The following is a 12770-nucleotide window of genomic DNA, read 5'->3' on the forward strand; positions in this document are numbered from 1 at the left end:
TGGGGTGTTGAAAAAGAACCTCACACATTAACAAATGATTAAAAGCAAACCAAATGGAATCACTGAAGCCTAAATGAGAAGGATGCTGCTCTTTGCATGAGCTCTATGCAGACTGCACTGGGCGCCTCTCTGAAGTTTGATGCCCTGGGTCTGTGCCCAGCTCATCCATGCCAAAAGCTGGCCCTGCATGGGACGAGAAGGCCAAAGAACCTTGGCAGACTAGTACCATAAGGGCAATACAGTGCGGGCAACCATATCAATGAATCTGACAGGCCCTGTTATTGCCAACTGTGACACTGGGTCCAGCACTCATCCAATGTAAAAGCAGTGACTAGAGACGTGATCCACTTTGAAAAACTTGACGAGCCCTATCTGTAGTCAAGGAGCCTTGTCATCAGTATTTATAGGGAGCTGCAAACGAGTGGATGTCAGGGAGGTGGACTTAGTAGTATAGGAGGAAAAGCAACCTAAATGAACTGATTACGGATTAGTTGTCATGAGGCATCATTATGGTCTGATACATCCAAGACATTCAGAAACATTCCACACAGGGTTTCGGCAGATGATCTGATGTACATGCCTACACTGCATCTTCCCCTCTATTTAGGCAAGGCACTGGTGTTATCTGGAGTCCAGATTTTTTAAAAGAAGTCCTAAGCCATATAAAGAAGGTACTGGGGTTCCAAGTTACGGACAATCCAGGACTAAGTGCTCTCCCTGGTCGGAAGTCAATGAGCACCTCTGACATGTTTCCCCGGTATAGTAAACCTTGAAGAGTCTCAGCTTAGAACTTTTGTTGACAACGTGTAAGCTATTATTCATGTTAATTGGGTGCATAACTACATTTACATTTGTCTATTTTCAATTTCTTCAGCTGAATCGGAGTGACAGTGACAGCTCCACGTTGGGCAAAAAGTGTCCGTTTGTGAGAAATGCTTCAGAACGGCGCAGCCTAAGGGTGAAAATGGTAAGTACCTGATCCATTTTTATGTTTTACTGTAGGCCGTTTGATCACTAATTGTATGTACATGCTGTGCACCTATTTTCGCAAATGTGTTTTCCCTGTTTTAATCTCTTTAATAGGATGTTTGAAAACACATTAGTGAGAAGTTTAGATACAAAAGTGTTGCATGACAGGATTACATTACTCTTAGTCCTACTCGTCCTCTGCCCAGTCCTCATGGCATGAGGTTATTCCCTATCCAGAAAGAAACAAAATAGGAAACATTCTTAAGCCTCACCCACCTACCAGGCACATAGGCATATAACCACCTACCAATAGGAGGACTTCCTGAAATACCAAGCCCACAAAGGCCTGAACCGGGAGGATGGGAGGGAAACAGGACTGGGTCAAGGATGAGTAGGCCTATAAGTAATGGGGATTACCGGTAAGTAATCAAGGCATTACTTCTAAATCCCTCGTCCTGATGTCACGAGGCATACCAAAATAAACGCAGCAAGAAGACCTTTGTGCAGGCCTGGAAAATAAAAGAAGCACACACCACACAGCCAAAATGAAATGCAGTGATTTTATGAACACACAAAAACAGTCACATCGAAGGGTTCCCAGCAATAGCCTGCAGAACACCACAACCTAAATTCCCAGAGGCCGGATGTACACAGTTGAGATGATAATGTCTGATAAAGGTGGAGTCCAAAGCCCAGGTCCCTGCCCAGCAAATTTCTGCCAAAGAGACCCCTTGAGGAGCAGCCCAGAAGTCCAAGAGATACCTAGTGGACCATGCCTGGGCGGATGCAGGGCAAGGCAACCCCGCACTTTGAAAAGCCAGAGAAATAACCTCCTTAAGCTAGTGGCAGAGCGTCAATTTGGAGGCTACCCTACCCTGACCTGCAACCCCAAAAGTCACAAAAATACTGTTGGAGGACCTCAAACGAGCAGTGCATTCCACATAGACAGAACTGACACATTTAACATCCAAGGTGTGGAGCAGAATGTCCTCCTGAGAAGAAGTAGAAGGACAAAAGGTAGGAAGAATCAGTTCCTGAGTGGAATGCTAGTGGGAAGCAACCTTCGGAAGGGACACAGGATCCAGACAGAGGACCACAGCACCCTCCAGGAATCTAAAAAAAGGAGGGTAAAAGTGTAGAGCAGTCAACTTCCCAAACCGCCATGCAAAAGTAATAGCAACCAGAAAGGCCAACTTACAAGACAGAAACTTCAGATCCACAGAGGACAGAGGGTCAAAATGAGCAGACTGAAGTGCATGAAGAACCACAGAAAGGTCCCAAGGAGGACCGGACAACCTCAGCACAGGTGCAGAAAGGAAAAAACATTGAAACAACTGAGAAACCAAAGTAGAAGCAGTGGAGGACCATGAGGCAAGATCCTTCAATGCCAAGTTAGCAGCCCATTGGCTGTTCAAAGTGGAAAGGGCATAACCTTTACCAAACCCATTCACAAAAAAAGTCATAATTGCAGAAACCGGACAGGAGATAGGACAAAAGTCTTGAAGGGAACATCAAGAGGCAAAATGAGCCAATGCTTAGAGCTGGCGGAGAGAGTAGACCGCCTCTTAGAACTTTGCACCAATGAACCCTGATTAGCCGCAACCCATCCCTCAGCAATGCTCTCCATACAACATCCAGACCTGGGCACGAGGGGACTGAAGATGATGCTCCTCTCACTGCCCAATACAGCATGCCACCAGATTGAGAGATCGACTCTTCGTACTGACCACAGTTGGGTCAGGCAGATGCCTGACCCAACAAAAACTGAACCAGGTCCTGTAACATGAAAATCTGCAGCTGCAGTAGAAACACCCTCCCCAGAACCGTGTTGAATATTGCTCCAACTTCTAATGGTGACCCATCATAGCAAACCTCATAACCGTTGTGATTCCAGAGCAACCAAGACATGAAAGTAGGCAGCCTGGAGATCCAATGTGGCCAGGGCAGCATCCTTCTCAATCAACAGAATAATGTGTTGCAGAGTCTCCATTATTAAAGGATTCCTCACATAAGTGTTCAGGCTCTCCAGATTGAACACAATCCTGAAACCCCCTACCTCTGTCACCAGAAAAATGACAGAATACACTCTGGAGCCCTTCTGGAAAAGGGGAATCGGCACAATGACCCTCTTCTCTATGAGGGACTGGATCCCGAACATCAAGGCCTAAAGTTTCACTGGATCCTGTGGCACAGTGATCACCACAGAACCAGATTGGATTGGACAGAAAAGTAAATTGATCCAGTAGCCCACATCCACAATGTCCAGCATCCACTTGTCCGATGTGGTAGGGCGCCAATTGTCCTGAAGCCATTGTAGCATCCCCCGACCACAGATGGAACCACGGGGCGGGGGTGGCGGTGGCGGTAACATAGTCAGGGCCACTGAAAGTCAGTGCCTGGATCAGGGTGGGATTTTATTTGAAATTTCCCATGTAATCATTTAGCTTGGAATTTGATTCCCAGCAACTGAAGGCTGTCTGCAGGAAGGCTGTCGAAAAGACCTGAAGGAGGACCCCCCCCAAAGGATGGACTTCTGAGGCTTCCGGAATGGCAAAGAATGCTTCTGCTCCTTAAACATCCAATGCAACTTCTCCTCCAACTCATGCCCAAACAGACGCGACTCTGTAAAAGTCAGACGTAGGGCCATAGAGCATTGTGCAATATATGTATTTCAATCCTTCAAACACAGGTTACGACGGGCCGCCACTAAAGCACCACAGGAAAGTGCAGAGGCCCTCACAGAGTCAATAGTAATATTAGATAAACACTTGGCCTGCTGCTCCATTGACTCCAGCATATCTGTGTGCGGTCCCCCTTCCTGCATGGTGGAAAACAGGGTTTTAAAGTCCTCCTATTGGTAGGTGGTCATATGCCTGACCTGGAGGGTGGGTGAGGCTGAAGAGTGTTTCCTGTTTTGTTTCCTGTCTGGATAGGGAATAACCTCATGATGTCAGGATTGGGTCAAGGATGAGGGACATAGAGATAATGATGGGCTATTTTGCTAGTAAGGACTGGGTCGAGAACGAGGGACGTAGAGATAATGATGGGCTATCTTGCTAGACAGATACAAGTCTACAACCATAGTATAAGTTAAAGTCCTTACTGGGTATGGCGGAAACTCTGTAGAGACCATAAATTGGGAAGTTTAAAAAGGTAAAGTACCTAATTATAATGTCATCCCTCATCAGCAGTAAGACACCATGGATGTTGATTCATCAAAATGCCAGGTATAAAGTGACCTCAAAAATCATTTGACATCCCTGACATCACAGGACACCTTATGACCTATGACCCTGACTCGCAGGTAGTGATACTTCAAGAACTTGATTCTGATGACAATGCAATAATTGACATCACTGAACCTTAGTGTATATCTCAAAGAGAAAAACAAACAATAATATTCTTTCCACCGGTATTAATTCATATACACCATATTTTGAATTTGAACTTTCTCATTGGCTTGCTTTAATCCTTATCATTGTTAATAAACTTGATTTATAATTGCTTGTAAATTAAAAAAAACTATCACAGATGCGAAGCACAGGATTAACTAGTCGAACACATTGTTTTTCATAAATTCGTGATAATCAAACATAGAAACACGTTGTAAAAATGGCTGTTTTTTAATTTGTTAATTTTATGAAGCATTTTAACAAGTAGGAAGTGCATTGCTGAATGTTTTTATTTGAACAAAACTGAAAGTGTAATGTCCCAGTGGGAGTAGCTGTGCTCATCAGGGCACTGTTTACCTTAGGCTTTTGGCACTGCTTTTGCCACATCTAAGGGCAGGAGTCACAAAGGGAATGATAGTCTTCATAAGGGTTACATTAAGGGCAGCAGCTGCTACCCCTGGACATCAATTCACTAGACCACTAGAACACCAGGCGTAGGAGAAGTGCCATCACTCGCCCCTTGACGTCCACTTTCACTGAGGGACTCATAGTTACAAATACACATAGATTTACACTTGAACACACACTCCCTCACGTAAACACACTCCCACCTGCAAGCATGCACACAGCATACATTTAAAAGCATTTTTACTTATCTCAGCTGCCATGGAAGAGTTGCGTCAGTGTTTGTGGTACTGAATTTGCTACCCCTGGCAACACCTGAATGATGTCCATGCTGCTACCCCTGGTGACCCTTATGTTACCATTATTACCAGTAGGAGTTGTGCTCCTTTGTCTGGGCTTTCACCTGCTCCCAGCCATTGGACACCAGCCAGCCTTCCTGCAAAACTGGAAACGCCTAAAAATCTTTTAAAGTACATTGAACTACAGAGGCATGTGGCTGGATCTCCACTGTTGCATGCCCTTTCAACTGGTTTTCTACAGTCTGTATCACGTTGAAACAATACAACAAAACCTTTGTTTTGTTTGCTAAGTGGAGCTTTTGATCTGCTTTTAATTCCCTTGCATGTCCTATACTGCACTGGCTGACTCTACAGCCTAAAAACTAATTTTTAGGTAAATTGTTGCATATGAATAACGCTATTTATTTTATTTACGATTTTTAAATAGACCGACTTTTACACCAAGTGAGTAACTGTGCTTTACAGTTAACAAAAACCCAGTGAGACCCAGGTCTCTAGTGAAACATGGAGTTTCTAAGGAACATGCTGTGGGATGAGAAAAAACACTGAAGGCGGGAGAAGTGCAGATGGGGGTACTTTTTGAAGCTGAGATGAGTATCAGGATTACAACATCTACTATGGAAATATTAAAGTGCTAGAGAGGGAGTAGGCAAGATAAGAAGGTTTGCGTAGGAGCCGAATAATTGAGTCTTCAGTTTCTTGATTTTCATTTTTTTTTGGCAAGGACTACTGTTTTGTGAAAATCTTCATTTGTAAGGTACACATAGGATTGGCCACCAATCTGGAAAATATCTCTTTGTTCTTATTTGCCATGAAATCTCCAAGGGTTTACAAACCTGTCACAGTGGCAAGGAGAGAAAGCTGTTGTTCACAAGCAGTGAAAAAGACAATAACAACAATGTCCCCCATGTGCTGCAAGAAATCCCAGAACATGTTGGGGACATTTATTTTAATTGTTTCCTGAAACATAACCATAGTGTGTCATACTTGTCCTTGTAAATGGTCCAACCATGCTGCCAATTGCTCCATTTATGATCACAGCCATATTGAACTTAGCTGTTTGACCACAGTTTGTTTTCAGGCCCTCTGTTATGTCTGCATCTGATCCAAAACACATTGAAGAACCACAGAATTTAGGATCCCCCATGGCCCTTTTAACATCTAGTAGGATTGCTTCTCTGTTAATCTAAAGCCGTCAACCATCCTGCTCCTGCTTTTCTGGTTTGCTTGGCTGGGAAATATTCCTCTTACTTCTCAATTGAAGCAATGCTATGTAGTCCAAACTCTTTGGCAAAAGGAGTGCAGCACTATTCGGTCTCTAAGCTAGAAAACATAAGGCATTCTGAAAGGACTGCAGGCCAATATCTGGAGCAGGTCAAATAAACAAGATCACACAAAGTGCCCTAAATTTTACTCACTGAGGTTGGTAGCATTAACAAGGGTGACCAGTAGCACGTTTACCACATACAGTCCACACAGGAGTCAGTAGGTCAGAGTCATTTCCATCCTCTGGACCTCCTGTCTGTTGAAGATGATCTGCAACATGAATGGCCTTGGGGTATCTCCCTGCCAGTGGCGTGTCCTAGCCTAGTGCCTGATAGTCTACTCCTTAGATAACCAGGTTCCAATACTTTCACCAGGATGGAGCTCTGTATTTTTAGACAATTGTTTTCCAAAAATACATTATTCCTGTTGGCTGGGCAAATGCCATGCAGGACTGACCACTGGCAGGTGTACTGATGACTCCTTGCTCTTGGCTCTCACTGAACAAGACTAACTCTCTGAAAATACACACTCCCAACAATCACTTCCCTTCAGGAACATACCAGTCCCATCATTGCAGGTCCTGTCACATCATTGCCGGTCCTCTCATTCACTAAAGACTCAGTTCTATTCATACCTAATTATTTCATCATTCCTCCCTGTCAGGAGAGAGAATGGTATGCTACTATCTGGGCCCTTTAACAGTAGAATGGGCGGTGGTCTGCAAAGCAGTGCATCTGCTGCTGACTTTCTCTGCACTTTTCACAAACATGGTAGGGAAGACACTTTGTACTTCGTTATGAAGTGAAACTCTTTCTATTGGGACGAAATGGAAGGCAGTGCCCTCAGTAAGCAAGACATTAAGCCATTTGGTGGCTGCTGTGCAGTGCAAGCTCTTTGGTGCTCTCTGACTTTGCCTCCATTAGGTTCTCCATTTGCACATTTTTTGGAGTTCATGCAGGTCGAAGGGATGATGGTGATAGTGGAAGGAAATGGAAAGCCTGAAATTACACCATGTCAGAGGGATTAGTGTAGATCGTTGTGTCCCAAACAAGTTGTTGCACGTTTTTGCAACATGTTGGTGCTGAAAATTGTAGTTAGGGTTTTTGTGTGAGAGAAACCTATTGAAATGCTCTTTACCCATAGTAGGATTAAAGAGAAACAGTACTATAAAGAGGCAGGGATGGGGGAGGTACACTCTGTCATTGTCAAATCAGATGGTGGAAAAGGATAACAGAATAGATTTTGATTAAAGCACATTTGTAAGAAATGTGGTTACTGGTCGAGGGAAGTGAAACCCTTCTCAAGCAGCAAGCACAATTTCCCTCAGGGTGGGCACAAGCAAGCCCTAAAATAAATTATGCTCACCCTCTGTTAGTTTGGCACAAAGCAGTCAGACTTAACTCAGGGGCAATATGTAAAAAATGTGTACAACACTTCAAACAGTAACACAGTGAAAATACACCACAAAAGAGCCCATACAGAGCTATAGCAATAGAGGAATTTGTAGTAAATAAACAAGACCAAATGGACAAAAATTCAATCAGTAGAACTGGAGATATTACATTTTTAAAGATTTCAGTAAAAATAGAGCCAAAAGGCGTGAAGCGCCTACTGTGGATATCTGGTTTCACTGTCAGAAAGTTACAAGTTCAGGCCGAATGTGATGTAGTGCAGGCTGGCTACAGGGACCCCGCTAGGCCCACTGAACAAAGTATCATGCAGCTGAAGCAATGAATTGGTTCCAAGATGCAGCGAGGCTGTGCTGCAAAGTCCTATTTCATTGTTATCAAAGATCCCGTTGACGAGGGCTTGCGATGTGAAGCCCAGATTCAGGGATGTGTCGCGTAGTCGGCTCAATGCATCAGTTCTGAGCTGTGAGGCGGAGATGCAGAGTCCAGCGTCATCATTGAGGATGCCATCGATGAGGGATGCGAGGGCCTGTGCAGGGTATGTGTTGTGCAGTAGCACTTCCGATGCAGCAACAGGCTGCAATGCGGGTCTTTGCAGCAGCTCTGATCCACGCATGAAAGGGGCTGCTTCGGTTCTACTTGGGGTTACACCATGCAGCAGAGGAGATACGTTGGTGCCGCTACATCCACAGAGGCTGGCAGAACACCTTAGACCCACTTCCAAGGGTCCAGGACCGGGGTGGCACCACTTGGCAGGGTAGACTAACAGATGGTAGAGTTCAGGTGCCGGTGCAAGGTTGTTGAAGTCTTCGGTCCATGTGGCTCAAGTCAGGAGGCCAGTCATCTAGCTCTTGCAGTCACTATGGGTTTCTGGGTTCAAGAGATGCAGGTTCAGTCCTCGCCAACTCAGGAGGCAGCAGGTCAGCACAGCAAAACAGCAGAATATCCACAGGTCCGAAAGTGTACTAAAGTAGTGGTGTCTGAGGTCCAGTATTTATACTCAGTTGTGACCCTGAAGTGGGTGAGATGATTCTAAAGGTTTCTTTTTGAAGTCCCCCAGCATCCTGCCTTCCCTGGCTCCAGACTACCTACAGGGGGTTTGCAGCCCTTTCTGTGGAGAAAGCACACAGCCTATTCAGCTGTAAGTGGGTCTATGCCCAGTTCCTCCCTCCCATCCTGCCAGTGATGTCTTATCTAGGCACACCTAAGCTTCCTATTGTGTCTCGTTGTCTTAGAGGACTACACAAAGCCCAACTATCACTCCCAGAATGTGATGAGAGACAGGCTACAAGCACTAAATGGCTAAGTCAGGAAAATGCCAATTTTGTACATTTCAAAATGGTTATTTAAAACTGACTTCACCATAAGTTAGGATTTTAAATAACGATTCCAGACATAAATATGAGCTTGTTACCTATTTGGAAATTATACTTATAAACTGTAATAAGGTAACTCCAATGTTATCCTATAAGAGAGGTAGGCCTTGCATCAGTGAAAAATGCTTTTAAGATTTTTTCATTACCAGGACATGTAAAAGTGCATGTCCCGTCTTTTAAAAGCACTGCACCCTGCGTTCTGGACTGTCTAGGTCCAAACCTAAGGCTGACAAATATTTATTAAAAGGGACAGTTTGGGTCAGGCAAAAGGTTTATTTTTCCAGGTTGACATAGCAATTAAAAACTTCACACACAATCTGCATTGGCTACTTAAGTGGGTGGCACAACCAATGCTGCAGGTCCACTGGTAGCATGTATTTACAGGCACATGAAGTGCCACTTTACTAGAGACTTACAAGTAAATTAAACGTGCGAATTGGGGAGAAGACAATGTTATGTTTTAAGCAGAGAGCACACACAGTTTAGCACCGGTTAGCATTGGTGAAGTACACACAGTCCTAAGACCAGCAAACACAGGACCAACAAAATGGAAGAGGAAGGAAAATAAATTTTGGGGGAAGGCCACCCTAAGGCTTACAGATCTAACAATGTGGTGATGCAGATTAGCGTTTCTGTTGGGTATCTTGTCCAGGCTGTGGATCCTCCAAATCAGTTGACTTTCCCTTTTAAATTTTTAGATCGAAAGCTCCTCATTTGCTGGTTTGTTCTACTTGTTCAATGAAACGTAATTTGAAAGTACTGTTTTTATTGTGAGCAGCAGCATAGTGATCAGCTAGTGGATACTCGAGTGCCCGGTTGCAGTTCCCAACAATGCATTCAACCAAACTCCTAAACTGAGAATTCTGAGGAACAACGTGCACTATAGCAGTGGAGAGCAGGCACACATAAGAAAACATAGAAGACAACAAATTGTTAAACTTCATAATAAAAACATGTATTGCTGCTGCTGTGCGCATTTCGAGTTGTCTGCCTATATTCAGCCTTCAGTTGCTCAGACCACGCAACCCTGAGAGTCAAGTGCAGAATGGGTGGTACTTGTCCTAGTTTCTCAGAGTTCATAGTAAGTCGGCCCAAGAATGTCATGGTTTAAAGGCCTCAACCCCCACGGTTGGGTGCAATAACTCCTGATTGCCCTGTGGCCCTCTGAAAGAAGTTCTGACATTCACTGACTGTGAAAAATACATATTTTGAACAAAAAAAGCTCTTATTCCAGATAGCCAGAATTGGCTATACAAAACACCTAGACCTTTTTCCTGAATGTTTGACAACATCAGTCGCAAAACCACAACCACAACATTGGTTAATAGTCCGTCTTCTTTAAAACTAGGCTTTTCTGGGATTATTCCAAAGAATCAAGTACAAGCCTATGCTTTTTACTTTTATAGAATGCACCAAACGGAATTATCTGTCTAGTTATTTTATGGGAACGTATGTAGTTGGGAAGCCAGCCTCCATGACTTTTCAGAGAGGTCCTAAAACTGAGCTCTTCTGGCTTGTTTACTACTGAACTTCCCTTGCCTGAAACCTGCAATGAAGAATATTAGACTGCGTCTCTCATTAGTAATTAGACTCTAGATTACTTGGTTTCAGACTCTGTTGTAGCTGCTAGCACTCGGAAGAGTCTGAAATGTGACATGCAGTCCTCTGCGGATCCCTAGTATAGGAACTATAAATACATAAGAACTATGCAAGGGCACGTGACTGATCTAGAATAAATGAGCCTTTTCTTTTAAGCCCTCTTAAGGCCATTTTATGTTATCAGCTTTTGATGGAGCATTGCTGGAGTCTGATAGCACCTTTGGATTATCAATGGCCAGTGCCTACCCCTCCAAGTTCTCATTATTTGTTGGCACCGAGTTGCATTTACAAGGACTTGAGTAATGGGTGAGTTAGGCCAAACTATGTATCTGCCTGTGCTTGGTTCTACCCTTGCACAAAGGCTGTATGGATCCACGTCCTTTCCCTTGCCCTACTCACTACATACATAGTTTAGAATATTCTTTACCACTTCCTCCAGCTGAAAAGTGTTATTCAGTGGGCATAAGTCTGATTGTGCTATATTATAATTAGTTCCTATGTCAATTCTCCATTGTAGTATGGAAATAGGTTTTATCCCAGACTGCCTAGAAATGCTTACAAAAGCCCCACCAGGCCAAGAGTGCTCGAATATGTCTGCTTCCTGGCCTCACGTAGAGGAGGCACTTGTCGGCTATTCTAACCAAGCTCCTCTGGCTTCATTTTGCGGTACAACTTAAATTTTACTGCCTTTGTCAGGCGCACCAATGCCTTTGTGGCACGGCACCTAAATAATTAATAAAAACAGCAGTGAACTGCATTCCGAATAGACTTGCTAAACCCTGCTGTTTAGCAAAGCAACCAACATTTCACCACAGTAGCCACTTACCTCGAATTCTGTCTGGAACATTTTCATTTTGCAACCTTTCTAAAAATCAATCTGCTTCACTGTTTTGGTTTTTGCTCTCGGTCCGGTTTCTGGGCACACTGGGTTAGGCACTCAGAGATGGCCTGCAACACTGGTCTACTAGTTCGATCATTCATTCATACGTGAACTGTCTATCTCCATCATGACATTTTAAGGTACTTAAAACCCTGCTTTTTTTTCTATTCTACAAATTTCCCATCCAATAGAAAAATTAAAAAAACAAATAAAATTGAATTTTAGCATTAGTTATGCAAATAGAGGTTCTACTTCTACTGTTCATTTTCGTTCCCCTTGCCACTTTCTTAAAGCTGTGGAAAATGTATCAATCAATCAATCAATCACTGCATTTGTAAAGCGCGCTACATACCTGCGAGTGTCTGAAGGCGCTGGGGGGGGGGGGGGTGCTACTGGTCGAAGAGCCAAGTCTTGAGGAGTCTTCTGAAGGCCAGCAGGTCCTGGGTCTGTCGTAGGATGGTGGGGAGAGTGTTCCAGGTCTTGGTGGCGAGGTAAGAGAAGGATCTGCCGCCGGCAGTGGTTTTTCGGATGCGGGGGACTGTGGCGAGGGCGAGGTTGGCTGAGCGGAGGCTTCGGGTGGGGGTGTGGAAGCTGAGTCGGTTGTTGAGGTAGGTGGGTCCGGTGTTGTGCAGTGCTTTGTGTGCTTGGATCGGGAGCTTGAAGGTGATCCTTTTGTTGATGGGGAGCCAGTGCAGACCTCTCAGGTGGAGTGTGATGTGGCTGCGGCGGGGGACATCGAGTATGAGTCGGGCCGAGGCGTTCTGGATGTGTTGGAGTCGTCTCAGGAGCTTGTTTGTAGTTCCTGAGTAGAGGGCGTTCCTGTAGTCGAGTCTGTTGGTGATGAGGGCCTGGGTAACGTTTTTTCTCGTGTCGAGGGGGATCCATTTGAAGATCCTGCGGAGCATACGCAGGGTGTTGAAGCAGGACGCGGAGACGGCGTTGACTTGCCTGGTCATGGAGAGAGTGGAGTCGAGGATGACCCCCAGGTTGCGTGCGTGGTCTGTGGGTTCCAGGGCTGTGCCTAGTGACATGGGCCACCAAGAGTCGTCCCAGACTGATGGGGTGGGTCCGAGAATGAGGACTTCCATCTTGTCTGAGTTCAGCTTCAGTCTGCTTTCCTTCATCCAATCGGCTACGGCCTTCATTCCTCGTTGGAGGTTAGCTTTGGCGGTGTG

The 12770-nt window shown here is 44.7% G+C and overlaps 1 protein-coding gene across 1 annotated transcript in view; it reads left to right on the forward strand.

The window, feature by feature from the left end:
• The window catches only part of WWC2 (WW and C2 domain containing 2), an 800549-nt gene that overhangs the window by 745289 nt on the left and 42490 nt on the right, over positions 1-12770 (forward strand). The window contains exon 20 of the mRNA XM_069199258.1: positions 875-967. Within this exon, the coding sequence (XP_069055359.1) occupies positions 875-967 (93 nt within the window). The remainder of the gene's footprint in view (positions 1-874; positions 968-12770) is intronic.

Source organism: Pleurodeles waltl, chromosome 1_2 (assembly GCF_031143425.1).
Source record: "Pleurodeles waltl isolate 20211129_DDA chromosome 1_2, aPleWal1.hap1.20221129, whole genome shotgun sequence".
Classification (NCBI taxonomy): Eukaryota; Metazoa; Chordata; class Amphibia; order Caudata; family Salamandridae; genus Pleurodeles; species Pleurodeles waltl.